The following is a 21,697-nucleotide window of genomic DNA, read 5'->3' as shown; positions in this document are numbered from 1 at the left end:
CATGATCGAGTCATCTATAAGAAAAATATCTTAAATAGAAATCACACTTCTATCCATGAAATTGTAAACCTTGACAAACATGTATAAGTGGTTATGTAATGTAGAATCTTTTTAAGTTGTAAATTTGACCAAGACAAACACCTCCTCAATCACATATATCCCAAAAATTCAAAAGAAAAGACAGTCACTAAGATTCAAAGAATAAATTTTAAATGTTTAGTCTCTCTTATATGAGATCGACAGCCAACACCTTGCTTAGTATATTAGTGAAAATATGAAAACCACCTTGCTTAGACCTATTTTGTAGGTAATAGGAAAACCATAGAATGGTAGAGCACCATGTTTTTGAAGCATAGAAATGTGAAGGTGTCCTTAAAAGCAACATTTTTGTGAACTAGAACAGAATCTAAAGCCCGGAAGTATGGCTTGAGAGATACTTGGGTGTTTGAAAGAAATTGTCTACAAAATCAAATGGTGGAAAATTCATACAATGCTGAACATAATGGAGAGAGGTCATATGTTAGAGATTCGAGATCTATATATCTTTATTCGTATTTTTATTCAAATTAATGACAGGTTTCAGTCAACAAATCAGTAGTGAATAGGAGGAGCTTGCATTCAAAAATCAAATTTCAAATGCTTTCTAGACCATAAGCAGTTTCGGCCTCAATGAGCTATTTTGACTATATTAAAAATTTATAATGTTAGATGAAAACTTCAAAAGATAGTTGTTCTATATATATATATCTTCGAAAACAAAATTGAAATAGCTTAAAATATAATTGTTAAAATGCTTAAAATTCTTTCATTCATTTATGCATTTGTGGTTATAAAATGTTCTGTCCGCAGCTGTCGGCTTGCCTTTGAACGTTTTAACCCGAAACTTCAGAAATACAACGAACATGTGCTAAAAGGAATCTCGTATCCTACAGCTGCTCCATCAAAGATACTTCCCAATGCTTGGCAAGACAAGAATAAAGAAACAAAGTAAAGGAGAGGTAATTCTTCCGCGCGACGAAGGCAAGAATTAATTCCACTGCCTAACAGCTCGGAATAATAATCATCATTGCTTTGATAACTTTGGAACATATGGTGCCCACCTGGTTTGCTTTTTCTTACTTTTGTTTTAGTAGAGCAATAGTAAGTTCGCTTTTATCAATTTATAATTTTCACATGAGAGCTGATGTTCTTTCGCCTTCAAACCCAAAGTGAAGGGAATCTACTTTTAAAACAAGTGGGCATCGCACAATTGGTGTGCACTCCATTCTCAAGTAAAGTATCACGAATAAACTTTACCATTGTATTGCTCCAGAAGCCTCCTTTGGTTATAAATTTTGAGAGCCGTGTGACAGTCATACTCACATTCAACCAAATTTGATTTTTCTTAGCATCCCATTCTACTCTCTGAATCCCCAGTCTGCCAAATTTGATTCACATTTGCATCCTGAAACCAAAGATGGAAACTGGTCTTGCTCTTGCGTTTGCCAGTGGTGTCATGAGAAAGCTTGGTGAGATGGCCTTGAATCAGGCATCTCTGCTACGCAACTTCGAAAGTGACTTTGAATGGTTGAAGGAGCAGCTCAGCCAGATTTTTTCTTCTCTGCATGCTGCAGACCAGCTAACTGGGCACATGACTGAGGGTGTGCAAAAGTGGCTGGATCGAGTAAGTAATATTGCTTTTGATGCAGAAGATATTATTGATGAGTGTGCTGTTGAGCATCTCTACACGTCTATCCATGTGGTATTTCGGTATAAGATGGGGAAGAGGATTAGAGAGCTGAAACAGAGGATCAGCTCTGCCATTGAAGAGGCACAGCGGCTCAAGCTTTTCCACGATGTGACCCATTTGAGTCAGCCTTCAACAAGTACGTCCACAATTAGAGGACGAGGAGATTTGAGAAGATGGCCGACTATCTTCGAGAGAGATACACCGGCAGTGGCCATTGAGTACAAGGTTGTTGAAATGCTGAGATTGTTAGAGAATCCCTCTGTGGGAGTTGTTGCCGTCCTGGGAATGGGCGGCCTGGGGAAAACATTCCTTGTGCAGCACATCTTCGACAGAACAAAACATAGGTATGACTGTTCTGCCTGGATTTCTGTTTCACAGAGGTTTACTCTTAGAAGTTTGCAATATGATCTAGCCGCCCAAATTAGACTGCAACTTATAAGTGGTGTAACAGATAGACAAGTGGCCCAGTCCATACATGATAGATTAGAGGGCAGAAGATGTTTGATTGTTCTAGATGACATGTGGAGTAGTAGTGTAGAAGATAATTTGATATCAGGGCTTGGGCTTCCCACTGGGCGTAATAAGCAGTGTAAAATAGTGATTACAACAAGAAGTAGAGATGTTGCTGAGAATGTGAATGCCCATATCTATGAGATGCAGCACCTCTCAGATGGTGAAAGTTGGAATCTGTTTTCTCAGTATGCCTTCCCAGACCGTGAAGGAAATTGGCCGCCCGACCAGCTAGAGAGGTTGGCCCATAGAATAGTAGGAGAATGTGGGAGGTTGCCACTGGCTCTGAAGACAGTTGGGGCGTCAATGGCCAAGACTTCCCTCACATCGACAGATTGGGAGTTAAAGTTGGGGCAGTTAACAAAGATCGGTAAAGGAGAGGACTCCATCATGAAAATTTTAAAGCTGAGTTATGACTCTCTTCCTCCCAATTTGAAATCTTGCTTTGCTTATTTTTCCTTCTTTCCAAAAGACACGCATATTTCATTTACTACTTTTAGAATTGAAAAAGCTATCTACCACGATTATGTAATATATTTGTGGATAGCAGAAGGATGTATTCCCCAACAGGAAGACATAGGACAACAGTGGGAAATAGGGCTAAACTATTTACATCAACTTGAGAATTTATGTTTGCTAGATGTAAAGAGAGTTATAAATTGTTGCACTGTGCATGACTTGTTGTTTGATATGGCTGTAAATATATGCAAAGAACATGGGTGCGAATTCGATCTTCCTTTGAAAGAAACAAGGTGTCGCAGGTTGTTACTAGCAAGAAAGAATTTAGATAATAGAGTAATTTCAGAAAGACCTCTTCTTTGTCAGCGATTTCTTCGCACGCTTTCTTTATCTCAGAATCCTGGCATTACAAGTATTCCAGAAAAGTTGGTTGATCGTGCAAGAGTACTCCGGGCAATTGACTTGAGCCGCACTGCAATCTCCACCTTACCAAAATGTGTTGGAAAGTTGAAACTTCTGAGGGTTTTGAATTTGTCTTACACACAGATCAGTGAGGTACCTAAGTGTGTAAGAAAACTTAAGAGTCTTCAGTTCTTTGATGTTTCTTATTGCAAAAGCCTACGTCGTCTTCCTGATTGGATAGGTGACCTCAAATATCTTTCCCATCTCGATGTACAGTGGTGCTCAACTGAGCTTGTTGACAATCCTATGCCCAAAGGAATATCACAGCTCTTCAGTCTGAGGACACTGAGATCAGATTGCTTCCCACTGTCTAATGAAGTGAATGAATTCCTAACTGTTAAAGATGTTGCAAATTTGATCAATCTTGAAGAAATAAGGTTCTGTTTAAAAGATGAACGAGCTTTGGCAAGTGTAGAAGATGGAGTCCTTCAGAGTCTGGTGAAAATGAGAGCTCTTGCAGTACAGAATGCCGTCCCTGCAACAACTTCAACTCTTCCAACATTTCCAGATAAAATGAATGTTATGAAAGGTCTTCAACAACTTCAACTAGCGTGTTTCTCTGTGCCCAGCTGGATATGTGCAATGGAAAATCTGACACTACTCGCCTTGGAGAGCTGCAGTGATTATCCATCACTCAAAAAGATGCCCAACTTACAAACCTTAATTTTGGTGAATGATTCAAAATGCAGAGAATTGCCAAAGGAGTTTGGAGAGAGCGGGGGATTTCCTAAACTGGTAGACCTGCAGATCAGAAACTTCCCTCTTTTGGAAGAGTTGCCGACATTGCAAGATGAAGCGATGCAACGTCTGGAACTACTAACAATAAACAATTGTCCACAGGTGAAGAGAGTTCCAGAGGGGCTTGAGCGGTTGAGGAGTTTAAAGGAGATAGACGCTTATCAGATGAGTGGTGAGTTAGAGGAGAGGTTGAAGGAAGGTGGAGAAGACTGGAATAAAATCAAAGCTCATAATTTCCGCATCGAAATTACCTTCGATTAACAGCTTTGCGACTAAAGAAGATTGTTCCTTCAGTTGTAACATTGAAAATATTGAGCATGTATTTTTATTCAAATAAATGATTTATACTTGAATGATTCAAAAATATATTCAAATAGAGGTAAGTTTTTATTATAATTTAATAATATGACTTAAATAAAGCTCTAGTTTATCTTATTTTTATTTAAGGCAGATATGATTTTCAGTGTGTATATTATAAAATATAAATTAATTAATAATTTAATATATGTTTGTTATTAAAGAAAAATTATTAATATAAAATAAATAATTTTAAATTAAAAATATTTAAATACTTGAAGAAAATAATTGGTAATTAAAATTAAAGCACAATTTTTATTGTATATGAGTTGTGTTATTTAGTTAATAGTTATATATTTGTATATGTAAGTTTCAATTTCTAATAAAGAATTATTTTATTTTATCTTAGTAAGTATATTAATTTTAATCATGTTTTTGAAAATGTGATTATTTTATTTTAATTTAATTTAGTTTATTTAATTTGTATCTTTCTTAAAAGTTATTTTATTGGCAAATGATTTCACTAATATGATTATTTACTCATTTAAAAGGTTGTTAAAAGTCATGAGACAAGAATAACCATAATGAGAGGTGGATATGGCTTCATAGCAATAATATAAGGAGCATTATCAACTTGATTTAAAAGGAAACATTCATAAGAAACTCAAAGTTCTATCATTATTTCTTACACTTAAATCTACATAAACATGATGGGATAAAACTATAGATTTAATGTATAGTGAGGAATTAATATAAATAAAAAAATAAAAAAGTAGAATTTATATTCTTAAAAGAACAACAAACTCCTCATCCTAAAAACATTTTGAATTTACATGTAAATTTATAAGAGAAGTATGATCAATCTAGAAAATGTCATAATTTTTGGTATCTCTAACTATTGTTTTTGTAAGAATTTGCCTTGGGGAAAAATCACCCAAGATCAAAGAACTCAAGCACAAGCACAACAGTAGACCAAAAAAGTGTATGATCAAAATATCAATATGTATTTGATTCAATGTAAAAGTACACTAGGAGTGCATGTATATGAAAGCCTCTAGTATGCTTCTAGAATGCATAGGAATCATCAACATTGTAAGTCATACAACCAAGCATATGTCCATCAAATGTGGATTATCCTCCATTAAGCACAAGAGTAAGTGTGATGATGAGAAGATAAGCCTACAAAGGTGTAGCACACAAAATAATGTTGCAGACACCATGTTCTAAAATAGGAGTGTGAATAATTGTGTTGTCTACATGACAACTCAGTTAAATATGCAAACTCTAGTGTTGTAGACACCATGTGTTAAATTAAAGTTTCTTACTTATGTGTTGTCAACATGAAAACTCATAAAAGTATGCAAACTCCTAAGTGTCTCACCAAATAAATAATAACAAGGTGTACCTTGTTGTGCTAGACCTATCAGTATGGCAATGTATGCATGTGGAATATGTTGATGACGTGACCTCTTTCTGCATCTATCAATAAGATCCCACAAATCTAAATCTATTGAATCACCATTGCTAATAGCATCAGTTTCCACAATGTATGAAGTGCTGAGAGGGTTAGAGGATAAGCTGGGTGAACTTTCCTCAAATTGTACATCCTTCTCCACAAAGATCTCATGAGTCTCAGGATCCATAAGTATGTAGGCCTTAACACTATTTTCATATCCGATGAAAGTACAAGACCTAGGTGGTTTTTTCTTGCATCCCTTGGAAGATATATTGAAGATATGTTTTCTATTAGTGTCAAAAAATTAATCATACACTAGGTAGAGTTAGTCAATCATTAACGAGATTGAGCTACTTTATATAGGCCGAGTCATCTGATAGACTTGTAAATAAACATGTGTATGTCAAGCTCCATAGGAGCCGAGCAATTCTTTATTTGACAAGTATTTTTAGTACAAGATGAGTTTAATGATTACTGCACACTAAAAGCATAGTGAATGTCAAGTTACACAGTGAATGTCAAGCATAGTAGAGACCAAGTCACAACAAAAAGAACAGTGAATGTCGAGTATTAGAGGTAGTTTGTGTTGAGCTACAGAGAATTGAAATTCAAGTTAGGAATGATGTGAACTTTGAGGTAAACCATTTTAGGCCAACATAGATAGGACATTTAATATTTGTAGAGGTTGTTACACATTTCGTGACGTAGATCATGAATCCCTATGGGAGGTGATCAACTAATCAGATGGAGAGATGAAAAAGAGAAGCATCTAGAAAACTCTTCAAAGAAATCTTTAAATGCAGCATATCAAAACCTATTTTGATATATGTTGATGAAGGTGAGAAAGGAGTGAACAAGTTATTCATCTGATCATAGAGAAAATCAAGGTGATAATGTGAACATTACAGTGAAGACAAAGAAGTCAATTATGAAGAATAATGGAAGCAAATTTTGAAGTAGTATAGGACAATAAAGCTATATTAGATCAGAGATTGGAATATTTTAAAGAGAGGAGATCCAAAATCTACTTATTAGAAGAAAACTAAGGGTTAGGTGTTGAATCAGTTTTAATAGATTGAGTCATAGATAATCTCTTTACAAAGTGATTTTAACAAACGTTTGTAAATCTCTTGACTAAGTCCTTACTTTGTTGGAAGTATAAAATCCTCTCACAAGGTGAGACCTAACAGTATTGAATGCCTTTAATAGGGTAGACCCCTCATAGAGTAGATCATCAGAAGTGATCAAATTGTAACCCTAAATGGTTAACTTTATTACTACACTAGTGAAGAGTTGTGGATTTCATCCCCGTCCCATTTTTACCTTCATCTTGGAGGGTTTCTAGGTAACCAATTATTATGTTATGTGTTTTCATTTCATGCATGTGATTGATAGTTAGACCTACATATTACATTATTTAAGCTTACAAAGTTATTGTATGCATTCATCAGATATGAGATGGTAAATATGGTTAATGCACTAAAGTTGTGGTAAAATTTAAAAGTGTTACAGATCTTGATTCACCCCCCAAGACTTCCAACAATTGGTATTAGAGAAAAGGTTTTCTTCAATAATTTTAAAAACTTGGAGATTAGATCTTAAAGATGGAGGCTTATAAATTGTGAAAGGTTATCGACAATCAAGTGATTGACATCAAGCTCATACTGCAACAACTTGAAATAGCAAGACAGGATCTAAAGAAATTGTTTAATAGGATAAATTAGATCTAGGTAAATAATTTCATTACACCACTATCCCAATAATTGAACTAAGCTCTTTTAGTTATATGTTCAATGCTTCATTATCCTACATGTGCTTCATTCTCTTCCATCAAGAATTTGATGTCTTCTCTCTCTTGATAGACGTTCCTCGAATTGGTATAATACTTATAGTAGAATATATTAAAATTATTTTCTTGTTTTGCCAAATCCCAAGCTTCCCTCATAGCATCATTTCATGAAGCTGCATTATGGTACAATCTATAATTCCCATCACCTTGTCCTCTTATTTTTTTTCTTATGTTCTTCTACCATGACATGTCTAGTTTTGTCTATTTGATTTTTACAATTAAAAGATATTTGATCTTTTGATAGATAATCATCTTATTTAAGAAAATTATATTTTTCTTTACGGGGATGGTTGTCATACCAAGTAGGGATAATTTATAGATCATCGTTTATCCCTTGAATGTCCCTAATATAGATGATTTTACTTTTCCTTTTGGAATTAGCAAGCTTCTAGTTGAATGTTGTACAAGTTTTGCAAGGGTATGCATATTTGGCATCCCAAACTAATAAAAAATGTAGTTAAGTCACTATAAAAGTACAAAATTATATAAATATTCTTAAGAGATGTGTAATACCAAGAAACTGGGTATTTAGTCATAAACTATCAAAATTTGACAAATCAACATTATTATTTTCCATAAGTGAGCCATATGTAGACTTTGGATACCATAGAAGCATTCTTTTAATACTATCCTATAATAGAATTTATAGAAGAGGTAAGAGTATACAAGAAGTTAAAAAAAAACCAAATATATATAAATATAATATCACTCATAAATTTTAAAATAATTACAATAAATACATGTACATTTAAAACATCCATTTAACAAATAAATCTTCGACATGAATTTCATAGTTTATACATAATCTTAGTTATCCATTAAAAAAAATTGACAACAAAAAATATTCTAAAATTCTTGCAATTATACACAAAAAATTAATGAATAGAAAAATACAAAAAAATTGAAGCCACATTTTCACTCAATTTGGAAAAGCTGTGCAAGCTGATGAATGTCTCCACCTAGTATAATAGGATACTTGACATGCTAATAAAAAAGAAATCATTAAATAAATTAGATTCCATTGTTAGGTCCATTCATGCATTAGAAAAATTGATATTAGGCAACATAGACATGATCAAGTCATCTGTATGAAAAATATCTTGAATAGAAATCACACTTCTATCCATGAAATTGTAAACCTTGACAAAGATTATGACCCACAAAAATATAGATTTATACAATATTAACCATTACATTTCCAAAGCAATTTTTGTTTAGCTGGAAAATGAAAATGATTGCTCAATAATTTTATTTCACATAATAATTTTAATGATATGTAGGCTCATTTACTAGTGGAAATCAAACTACATGTTAAATAAATTTACATGGCTATAAATTAAAACAAAATTAAATAAAATTAAAAAATTAGTAAGAAACATTGAGGCTAATGAGATAATTTTTTTGAATTGTATCCAACATTACTCATATAAATAATCTAAATTGTGTTCTCCACTACCACTCTCTAAAACAAGAACTTTATGTTTTCAATTATTTGAACTTAAACTCTTAAACAATGCAAGAAGATAATTTCAAAAGTGATTGTGTGCATGGTTAGCTAATACACAAGATCAATCCCACAAATAGAGCAAAAATGATGAATTTTTGTTTTTCTTCATACAACATTTTAGTAAGAGGGAATACATATTCATTATATTTAGAAAATTCCAACATGACCCTAAACCTAAGAAGGAATGGAAAAAACCTATTTATGGGATCACTTTCATACTAGCTACCCATCTTCTACTAAATTTTGAAATTAAATTTATGTTTTCGATATAAGATGCCATAACAAATTTTCAAATAAATGTTTGATCATATAAGAACTCAAATATTATGAGTTCTTAAATACAAGATTTGACTTCAAAAAATTTTGCATTTCTTTATTAACATATTGTTCTATATCTCTGAGGAAGTCATTGCTCTGGTGACAGGTTTGGCCATGAAGGGAAGGAAGTGGTAGAAGGTGAAAAGGATAGCCTATGAAGTAACTCTACAATTTTTTTTCCTGGATGAGAAGGAACCTATTCAACATAAATGTGGTTTTATGTGGGAGAAGCTCCCTGAGCCATGGAATAAGGTCTGTTTGATGTTGATGAACTACCTAATGTTGGAAGGGAGGTATGATGTCTGTTACTACCACTTTCCCCTCCTAAATCATTTTCACCACTAGGATTTAATTTCCATTCCTTTTTTTCTGTTGCATGATTTAGAAGACACAGTTACTAATGTAAAAGAAAAAATGAGAAAAGGGGTAAATTTTACCATTTTACATCAAGGGTTAATTTTTCATTTGTACTAGTTCCACCTTGCCCTGGTCCCCCCTTGGATAGTGGAGGTTGATATTCCAACTCCTCCCAACCCCCATCCCCAACTAGTTCCCCTTAGGATCACAAGACCCAGATCCTCAACACCACAACCTTTACCTAACGAGTCCCCTATGGAATTAAAACACATTCCTCTTGGGAAAAAAGGGAGACAAGATAAAGGGAAAGAGAAAGAACTTGTGGAGTTAGAGGATGGGGGAAGAGGGGGTAGGAGGAGGTCAGGAAGGTTAGCAAATTCTAATGCTAAAAGGAAATTGAAAGAAGGGACCTTGAAAGAGGAGGAGATCGATTTGAAAGATAAATCGCCCCAATCAAAGAATGAAGGAGAAGGCTTTGATCTTTGGAGAAGGGAGAATGGAAGAGGAGGAATAGGAGATCTCAAATTCTTCTCAATCTAGCTCCAAGGAGGGGTTAAAGGAGAGAAAAGAGGTGTTACATGTTTCGAAAACCATTGGGTTGGGCTATGTGGACTTAACGAGGGACCAGTTCACTGATATAGTGGATAGAGCCCCCTCCCCCATAAAAATTTCCTCCCCTATTAAGGCTTTTTCCAAGGATAATGCTAATCCCCCAATGGTGCAAGAAGTTACTATGATGGAGGTAGATGGTTTTCTTGGTGACATGCAAGAGGTCAATGTGGAGGTCATGAAGAAGGTTGGCAGTGAGGTCTAGAAAAGAATTCATGTGTTGGAGGAAAGAATGCGCCTACTGAAAATGTTCATTGTCAAAGTGACACATGCTATTTCCACCACACTAAACCTACTCAAGAACTTGAAGGGGGACCTACCAAAGGAGGATACAAAAATGTTATTTGACTTCCTTGCAGAAGATTGGGCTAACATCCTCCTAGTGAAGAAAGAGGCTAAGAAGCCTTAATGATTTTTTCCTTTTTGCTTTTATGTTGTTAATCTACTGGTCTTTGAACTTGACAGGGTTTAAGGCTATCATGCCTTTGTTTATATATTACTATAGCTTTTATGGTTTTTACATAGGCAGTATGTATGTTAGTTCTACTAATACTCTTTTAATTATGGATCAGAACCTTGTTTTTATTTTATTAAGTGGTAGGGGGCAATTTTTTTTTATGGTTATCTACTAGTAGTTGACCAAATTGATTATTAAAGGGCCAACACTCTAGTTTTGGCTACTTTTGATTAAAAAACATACCCTTAAAATCAAAGAAAGAATCAAGAAGAGAACTAAATTGATACTAAGATTCATGATGAATGCACATTCAAAATCCTTTATTCTTATCAATAACAAGAAGTTATACAAATCACATAAAATTACCTATAATCTAAGGGAATTGTGTGCTTGAAAACTTCAAATAAAGGAGAAATCAGGGAAATTTGTAAAATGATTAGTCGTATATCTAGACTACATCTAAATAGTTTTACGGTTTAATAATCATAAAGAAATTTCTAGACATAATTTCCATAATGCTAGAAACTAATGTTATAATGTTTTAATTTCTTTTATAGTTACAATGTTCATATGATTTTATTTTTCTATTAGAAAAACTATTTTGCTGCTTGCTTCTACCAATGACAAATAAGAAAAATCAAAATTTTAAATTATTGAAAATACAAATTAATTATTATTACTTATAATGTTAAGAGTGTCATAAAACTTAATAATTTGATTTGATTGGTTAGTAGACTTGGTCAAAATAAATAAATGTATCTCAACCCATACATTAAGCAGGAACTAATATTTTATAATTTGTAGAGTCTCACATCACATCAATCAAATTCAAAGCATGTCTCATCTCGTAATGAAGACACAATAATAATGAAAGCGCGTGTGCACACATAGATGTATGTATTTGCACTATATTGACAATGGCAAGTGGTGATAAACTCAAACCAATTTAATAAAAAATCTCTATCATGAACCACGCTTCTTTGACTAAGTCAAATTAGTTGTTGACGGTAGTAAAATGAGAATGTGTAGCATGCAAGGAATTGGAGTACATTAAACTTCTCCGCTCCATAGGAAAGTTGATGACATACAAAACTAGCACTTGTACCTTTAGAAGGTTCAAGGGATAAGCTGATAGAGTATTTTATGAATATTATCATTGTATGAAATTGCATAGTTCAATAAAGAGCTAAGCATAATTTTCTTATGATATATAGAATTGTCTATCATTAAACAATAATGGCTATGGTGGTACTAAAGTGCTTAACAATAATGGTATTTTAGAAGTTGAATAGTATTTTATAATATAATTGTAAATTGTCATTAGAAGCATACATAATGTTTGATAAAAGTGCTTAACAACAAATGTATTTGTGAAGCTTAATAGTAGTTAACAATATAAAGTAAAAAGTTTTGGGTGAAAAGATATGTTGCCTGCTCCAACTTCTGCTATGGCTTCTACTCACGCATCTACCCTGGTTTCTACTTCTCCCACTTTGTTCGATCCCTTTGGCAATGATGTTGCAGGTTGCATCCATTGGGCTTCTCTTGCTCTTTCTCAAGCGGTCTTTGAGGGTGGGTTTTTCCCTTTGCCCAAGGTGGGAGGAGGCCCCTCTACTACTTTTTGGGCTAGGGCTTCTCCTATTCCTAGTGGGGAGATTTGTTCGGCAGGAGCTGTGGCTAGTTCTACCATTTCCTATGTAGATGTAGCTGCCTATGTAACACCCCGCCAAGGGATCCAAAAGAATTAACCTAAAGTTTTACTAAGTTTTTCAAACAAATTTTTTTTTAAACATGAAAGATAAACCATTCACATCAAACACATAGTAGCGGAAGCAATAACATACAATCAATTGTAAGCATACATAACAGGTTACATTCCTTAAGGATCCCAAGATGTTGAGTCACATTTAATCTAATTAATACTAAGTCTAACAACTACCACATCCACATGAAAGAATAATTAAAGGTCCATAGTCCTTAATATACATTTTTTTTGAATGCCTCTTGGCAATTAAATGTGGAATGCTCAATCATCCACTATACATATCATAGGGTATGAAAGGCTTATAAGAATATACATATGTAAAAGTAAAGATACATCATCCTCATCAAATCCATGATACAAGTGCAATAAATTAAATAAAAACATTAACATACATGATACATCCATCCATCAATAAAGATATAACAACCATCATAAAAGATAACCATCCATCATAAAACACAACTAACTAAGTGCGTGGTTCCTCCCAACTGTCAATAGCATCATTAGACCATCGTGGGCCCTAGCCATCCCTCTGCACGTAACATCCCAAGTCACCAAAGAGATCATCGGTATTATAGCAATAGGAATGTCACTCCTAAACATACTACGAAATATGCATAAAGAAATCTAACATGCTACAACATATGCATAAGAAGTCTAATCATGCAAAATAAAGCATAAGATAAGTAAACAACATCATCTATCACATGCTAATCATCAATACAAAGAAACATACTAATAAATAACATCCATCATAATATCCAAGAATTGAATGAAAGTAAATGCCAACAAAGAATACTCTAGCCACGGTGTCTCAGACGGATCTCAAATGGTAAGAGTGAAAAAGCATTACCACCCGACCACATGGAACCTAAATGGCCCACTCTCACCATGCTAAGGAGATAGTCTCAAGTCCCAAACAAGATATCAAATCTCATAACACAAGATAACAAATCACATAGCACAAGTACTCTCTAAGTCTAGGAATCCTAAAAGTATGCTAACTCAAAGTGTTCCAAAACAGAAATCAAAATCTAGACCCAAAGGCACAACAAAGACATGTAGGAAACCTACTATGTAAGTGGGAAAGTGTCATCACACAGATTGTGCTAGAGTTACCCTAGTAGTCTCTCAATAGACCCCGACCCCCAGTGATCCCTATGCGACCACTAGTATCCTCTCGTATTGACGAGGCATACTACGGAATGCAAGGTTGCAACCAAGCATTCTCTCTACTCCCATCCTAGTCTGTACTAGCACTCGAGGCATGTGTGAGAACATATAACTATCTTATTAGGTTCATTCTAATCCCCATTTAGTGTAAATATTTTCACTTATTAATAAAACTTACAATGAGTTACCTTGGTAGCCACTTAGGGCCCCAACCCCCATTGCAAGCCACTTCCCGACACTACAAGTAGATAACCTATCCTAGGCTCATGGAATCATAAATCACAAAATCACCTTAGTCCTATACAAGAAATTGGAAAAATACCAAAAGATAATCCACAATAAGAACATCAAATCTCCATGAGCAACTGAAAAGCATCCAATGATAATCATAATATCAATCGGTTCTCAATGAGAAACCACAAAATATCTCAAAGTAATACTGATAGAAGACTCGAAAATGATCAAGTCAAAACATGTCACAACATGACATCATCAAGATCAAAACAAACATTTCAATCCCATCAAGGCGATTGGAAAGTAACCCAAGTATAACTGATCAATGACTCAAAAATGGTTAAGTCAAGTGTCTCAATTATATACACCTTAGCTTGACATAAGAAGACTAGAAAGCAATAACAATCAGTAAATACAAACATCTCATAGAGCATTCCATCACATTACCATGGTTGGGTTTTAAAAGAATCAAGACCAAATAACATCAACATGCCATCACATTCGCATAACTCCCAAGCCTTTGGTTGACGTCCTATAACTGGTCAACACTCTAGGACCACCCAATCCCCAAACATGGATAGCATTAAGAACAAGATACAAACACATATTTTAGTTTACTTTTGCAATCGCATGATTAAGCCAAATATGAGGTTTCATTTTTTGTTTCAAGTATACTTCAATTGTATAAGATTCTACATTTAATTTCCAAGTCAACATAGAATTATCCCTCCATTGTTTTAAAACAATTTTCTAAAATAGTCAAAAGATAATTATTTACTTATTTAAATCATCGAACTAGTTCCCATTGACTTTCTAATTAATTGCATTATTTATTCAAAATCAATCAAAACTTTATTTTCAAGAAGCATCTTTTGTTATCCTAATCATTAGAACCAACCTTACAATCCCCTTAAAACAATATTATTGATAACCATATCAATTGCATAACTTAATGACCATTTAAATTTAATTAATTCTAAAATTAATTAAATTAATTAATAATCTCCTAACATCAAACACATTTACATTCCAAATGATGTAAAAATAACTATTGTTTAAAATATTGAAAGCAATGACTCAATACCAGTATCTATTGATCATTTTAATATTTCATCTCCATTACTTTTCATTTACTTAAATTATTAAAATAATGTTAATTTAATTTCAATAATTACCTCTTGACTCCACCAATATTGTAACAATGTCAAAACTTGAATTAAAACAACTTCCCTCATTAACAATGTGCATGGATTCGCAATTCATGATCCATTATCATTTTAACAATACCTAATTAAAACTTAATCAAATACTATTAAAATTTAAGTCTCTAAATTTTTTTTTAATCATTATAATAATTGCCAATTATAAATTATCATTATTTCATAAATCTTCATCTTTTAAATATTTAACATATATCAAATAGTATTTAATAACCATCAAATAATATACAACTAACATTAAACAATATATACTTAATACCAACATATATTAAACCCTAATTACAAACTTACATTTATACAAACAAGACATATAACGAAATTTCAAAGAAAAGTTTAAAGTGATTTTAATCGTTGCTGATAGCATAAGTAATTTGCAGCCCGTGGGTCGCAGGTACCCTATGATCACGTGGGCACCCTGTAGACCCATGCAGGTACGTCAGGGGTGAAAGTGGGCGTATCAATCTATAAGGCTTTCCATGTATATTGGAGTGCTTTACCTCTAATATTATTAATTCATGTGACCCACTCAGTGGTGTTCAAGACTTCAATTTGGCTTTTAAACCACGTCAGATCTTATGGACCACTTGAGACATGAATATAATGAAGATGATCTAGCACCATTTTCATGGAAATGATATATGTCAGCATCTCTCCTTTTTATAAGGATATTATTGAGAGAACAACTAGGGATAAACAATCAATCAAAATCATCTAAGGATAGAACCTAAATCGATCATGCTTTTCAGATAATTTGTAAATGAAAAGAAGACAACTAATAGTGGGGATACAGTCCACTGAAATCATCTTAAGCAAAATGCATTAAATTAAATTAATAATTATTAAAATTAATATTAAAACAAATCAACATTAATATAAATGTAACTAAAAAAAGATAAGTCGTGTGGTTCAAACGGTTGCCGTAGGCTTTAATAGCAGGTCGTGTCGCCCTATATCCTTGCATATACGTTGTACCAATCGTGCACAGATCTTGTAGGCCACCATCTTAAGAGAATAGTGGGGATGGGGATAAACCCTCCCACACAAAACATTTTATTATATTTTTATTTTTAAAAATTTTTTTAAGTAAAAACTTCCAACAACGATGTCCACCCCATAGTTGAATATAAGTGTGTGTGTGTGTGTGTATATATACACTTCCAAAAGCGATGTCCATAATAAGAGCATCAAAATTGGGTCCAAAATGTCTGAAGAAAATAGTAAAATGACAATAGTTGCAGTAGCAGGATCATCCCCTGCAATTGTAAAGGATGGAAGATCTCCATCAATTGTTCGCTAGCCTGCTTTCCTGAGATGGATTCCTACCTCTACACAACATATAATCACCTCCGAATGGAGACTCCTCTCTATCGTTAAGTAAGGTTAAATTTATATGAAATTGATTGATCATTATGCAATGTAATTGAGCGGCGACAACTTTCTAGAGCATATTTACTATTATTATTAAAACAAACATTTTCCCAATATACACGTGTATTCGCTCTTTCCTTTTTATAAGATGATTATTTTCTCTGAAAGAATGTAAATTCTTTTTATTTATAATTTGAGTTTGTAGACTCGCACAACCAAATTTATTCTAGATTTATTTATTTATTTATTTATTTATTTCAAGATCAAGATCAAATCTAAAGTATGATTACAACGTATCCTCTATTAGACTTATCTATTAACTTTAAAACCTTTGTCAAATTAGATTCTCACTCCAATTTTATTTCAAACCTAAACCCGATTCAACATCCAATTTTCTTTCATAAATGGAACTAGGGTTTTCCTAATGTTTTCTTCGCAACCAATTAAAAATTAACATACATATCTAGATTCCATTTTAAAGATTGAAGATTCGTTCATGGAGTATATTCAGACACATATAACAAACACAATGAAGATAGGAAGAGAAAGAGTGCAAATGGAATATGTGAAAATCACGAGTGCTCCTAGATACTGATGCTAATTTGCTATGCCTCAGAAGTCCATAGAAAAATCCCTTCCTTCTCCAACATTCACCATTCCTCCAAGAATCAAACCAACCAAAACCCCCAAGTGACTAGAAGTGCTTGTAGAAGCATATGAGCATGTAGAAGAGTATGAGCTTCTCGAATGCATATCAGCTTCTCCATATACACTAGGAGAGCCTCTATATAAAGGCCTCTAAGATGCATCTAGAATGTGTCTAGAGAGAACTAGGAGATAAGCATGACAACTAAGCACATAACTTCCATGATAAGAAGATAAACATGATGAGGTGCTTAAAATGTTGTAGACACCATGTGCTCAAATAATGCGCTAACTCCTAAGTGTAGACAACATGTGCATAATTAGAATGCAAACTCCTATGTTGTCAACATGACAACTCACGAGAGTTTGCATACTCCTATGTGAATAAATATTAAAATAATGAACATTAATTAATTTAATATTCACTTTAATCTTTTCAATTTAATTTATTAATTTTTAAATCTCATGTGCACTCACTTTATTAAATCCACTTGTTTTATCTTAATATATTTTAATCACATGCATGCATCATGCGATCTAGAATCTTTTAATAATTTTAATACCTTTTCTACTTTTAAATTTATTTTTGAAACTTAATTAATAACATATTCGTTAACTTAAATAATAATATTATTTAGCATTTATTTTAAAATGAACTCTAAATATATTATTATTAAATTAAATAAATATTATCATGTTCCAACTTTAAACTCAAAACTTTTATCTCCAAATTAATTCTTTTTATTTAATTAATTTCCCAATTAATTAAATAAAAATAAATATTAAAATATCATATTAATTTTTCATTTAATTACATCATTAATTAAATCTTTTAATTAGACTTAATTAATAGAAAATACACCAAGAACTCGTAAAGTAAAATACAAAAACCCATCAAAGCATCACACATACAAAATCAAACTAAGGGGTTAATATCATGAATTACGTCATCTGACGTATTTAGAGGGTACTCGACTCAGATACTTGTCCTAACTTTCAATCAAGACAAATGGCTTAAAGGGTTGGGACTTGGACTTGAGAATTTATCTCCCCTCTCTTACCACTGAGATAATGTGATAGGGTACACTCATCTTGGCAATTTAGGGAAGTCGATACCTAGTACCTGCAACCTGCATAAAATCCATACATGTACAAGCACAATATATACTAAGCTAAATAAGCAATGACATGAAGTGGTGCATTGTGTAGATCCCAACTAACAAGTGACTACGACTCCCTTCCTTAACCACATCAGAAACGCCATACATAAAGAAAACAAACACACACACCATACACATGCAAGTATGGGGTAAGTATCCATGAGAAAACACTTATGATAATAAACCATCTAACTAATCATCATCAATAACTAAAATCATTGAATAATCATCATGCAAACATGAAATATAAAGTACCAAGTAATCTCCTCATATATCAACTGAATCTAAAACAATATATGATAATCTCAAAATAATGTCACCAATCATCAATATACAATTCACCTAAAAGAGTTTGGCAATGATAACAAAATGCGACCTAGGGGCAAGCACTACAGCCTATGAGACTAGTCTTGGTTGTCAGGTTGTGCGTTCGGGGCACCATGTTGTTGAGCCTGTTGTTGTATGTAATCTCATTTTAATTAATCTAGAATTGGATCTTGTCAATGAGATTTCAACTTATGCGAAGGACTTCTCTACTACTACAATTTTTTGCTTTAGGGGTTTTTGGCCCTCTTTGTTGGACCTACATGCCTAGATTTCCAAATTTTGGGAGCCTATCATTTCAAATTCAGTCCAGATTTTTCCAATGGAAAGGGGCCTTTTCATTGTGAAATTTGCTTCTACTGATGATTGAAATTTCATCCTTCAGCATTGTTTCTCTTGGGAGGAGAGGTTCCCCTTGATGACCAAACCTTGGTAGGTGGATTTTGATCTATCGATTGAATCCTTTAACAAGATTCCTCTATGGTTAAGGCTGCCTAATCTTCCCATTCACTTATAGTTGGATTCAGTCTTGGAGGCTATGGAGGAGGCCCTAGGGGATTTTTTGCTAGTTGATTCTACATCTTTCAATGTGTTTCGAATAATATATGCTCACATTCTTGTGGAGATAGATGTCTCTAAGGGACTTTTTAGAAATGATTAAGTTGTCCTCTCCCAATGGTTCTTGGATTCAACTTCTTGATTATAAGGGTATTCTATTCAAATGTTAGAAATTTCATAAGATCGGCCACCTTGTAGCATGATGCTCCTCTAGAAAGGTTAGATTGAAGAAGTCACATTCTTGGTGGATGAGGGTTTTAGATTATCACTACACTATTTAGAAAGCTCCCTCTATTGGGGATGGTATGGTTGATTCTTTTTAGGAATCTTTGGAGGCAAATTTTATTGCTACTCCTCATGATTTTAATGTTTCCCATATGGCAGTGGTCAATATAGTTTTCCCTCCTTTGGATGCTACTATTGTTGATTTGGTTATGGCTCCTCATGTGGCTCTAGCTCTAAGGGGAGCTGATGCCCCTCTTTTGTGTGGCAATGGTTCTTCTCCCTCAGCTAAGAGGGCTATGGGGGTTGCTTGTGGGGTGGGTGACTTTGCTTGGTAGATGGCTACTAGGATGGTAGAGGATGGATGGACAACACTGAAAGGAAAAAAGGTCAAGCCCTCCATTCCATCATTTGACATATCTTTATGTTCTCAAAAGACGAGATTTAAATGCAAATCTTGAGGCTTAGATTTCTTCTCTTTCTACATGCCTAGTCTTTTTGAGACTGTCCCTTTTTGTTTTGGTTCTCCTGGTCTCTTTGGCCTAGTTTCTTGTAGTTTGACATGGTTCTGGATTAAATGTCTTCTTTTGTAATCATGGGCTTTTAAGATCCCATTCAAAACTTGTTTATGTTGTAGTAGAGAATTGTGTTATCCGTGAGGCCACCCTAGTCACCTTGTTTTTTGTCGGGTGACCTGTTTCAACTAGGGTTTGTTGTTATTATGTTTTGGCTTCATTGGATAATATAGGATCTATAAAGGGATTTAGGCACCCTTCAAAACCTATTTTCCTTAATCAAAAAATAATATAATTGTAAATTGCCATTAGAAGCATGCATAATATTCAATAGAAACATTGTATGTAAGTATAAATAAGTATGCCAAATTTGATGATACAACATTTTTGAATGAGGAAAAGAATATCCCATAAAATTTGAGGTAGATATAATTGTCAACAAACGAATGACATTCTTAGTTTAGGTAATTGATGAAAGGATACATTATAGAAGAGAGGGAGTGAAAATGAAACCATATCAAAATAAGAGCAAGAATAATTGAGCTTCTTCTTTCTTTCTAATAATATTGTAGGTAGATCCTATAGCTATTTGTGAGCGACTTTGGCAATGAGATCTTGTCATCATTTGTGATAGATGTCAAGAAGTAAAGATCATGTCACCATTAGTGATAAATGTGAGGAAGAAATTGTTAATAGTAGAAGCATCATCAAGGCATCAAATTATCAAAGCATATTACAAAGGTTTAAGTTGTTGTAGACAAGAGGGGACCTTGAAAAAATAAAGTTTCATAAATGAGAAAAGATTGAAGACAAAGGGAGCTACAACCAAGTCTAAGGAATTACAGATTAAAAGGACTGACATGCAGATATAATCATAAAAGGCATTGACATAAGGAGGTTTTGAATATTTAAGAAGTTTTGTACATTAATGTAATCAACAATTAGTAGTAAAAATTAGGGATGGGCTGTTAGAATATTCTAAACAATTGGAGTAATTTCCTTCATACACACGTTAAACTTTAAATTATTTTTAGTGTGTTCTTATAGTAGGTTGTATGAAAGTTTTTTTTTTAAAATTTGAAATCATGTCAATTATAAATAGTACTTTTAGAATATGCTAAGCCTTTTATAAATAGAAGCATTATTTATACATTTGAGTCTCCAATACATATTTGATCATTGTAGATCATAAGTGGAAGAAAGAGTACTGAAACATTCTAAGAAAGATATAATACATTATGAAGCTGATTAAAAGTGTTCTATAGCACTTATTTGTATATTTATTTCAGAACCACCTTCGACATATGCAAGAAGGAATAAATATCTGAGAAAGTGGTATCTAATGATTGTTAATTACATTGAACAGAAATGCATTCAACATATTCTACTATGCATGCAATCATCCAAAATGAACTGGTGCACATGGAGAAGGCATCCGGAGTATTTAAACCAATGCTATTTGAAGAAAAATGAGCAATCGAGTATTGAAAAACGTATCTGCAAATAGAAAACTGTGTTTTAGAGCATCAAACACTAAGTCTAAATCACAAATGGGAGAAGAGTTCCATGTCTGTCTGTATTCCGCGGGCTTCCTCCATCTCAATGATTAAAAATGTTGCTATGAACCTGCAAAATGTAGCTTTGATATATAGTTTTATGAAAGCCATAAAAAAGCATTCAATTGGTATACGGTGGCTAGAATTTGATAAGCCAGTGTCCAGCTTTGTTGCGTTCAATGCTATTCATGACAGGATTTTCAAATTTT

The 21,697-nt window shown here is 33.4% G+C and overlaps 1 protein-coding gene across 1 annotated transcript; it reads left to right on the top strand.

The window, feature by feature from the left end:
• Nucleotides 1–1,353: 1,353 nt before the first annotated feature.
• LOC149562615 (putative disease resistance protein RGA3) lies at nucleotides 1,354–4,262 on the top strand. The gene has a single exon (XM_089826094.1). It carries the CDS (start codon nucleotides 1,457–1,459, stop codon nucleotides 4,157–4,159), a length of 2,703 nt encoding a protein of 900 aa, XP_089682220.1. The 5' UTR covers nucleotides 1,354–1,456; the 3' UTR covers nucleotides 4,160–4,262.
• The last annotated feature ends 17,435 nt before the right edge of the window (nucleotides 4,263–21,697 follow it).

The sequence above is a fragment of the Cupressus sempervirens genome, chromosome 4, assembly GCF_028749045.1.
Source record: "Cupressus sempervirens isolate cs-2001-9-10 chromosome 4, ASM2874904v1, whole genome shotgun sequence".
Classification (NCBI taxonomy): domain Eukaryota; kingdom Viridiplantae; phylum Streptophyta; class Pinopsida; order Cupressales; family Cupressaceae; genus Cupressus; species Cupressus sempervirens.
This window is presented reverse-complemented; position numbering and strand designations above follow the sequence as displayed.

What these genes read in the sequence shown, in the direction of transcription:
- LOC149562615 (XM_089826094.1), top strand. Translation starts at nt 1,457, where the DNA reads ATGGAAACTGGTCTTGCTCTTGCGTTTGCCAGTGGTGTCATGAGAAAG.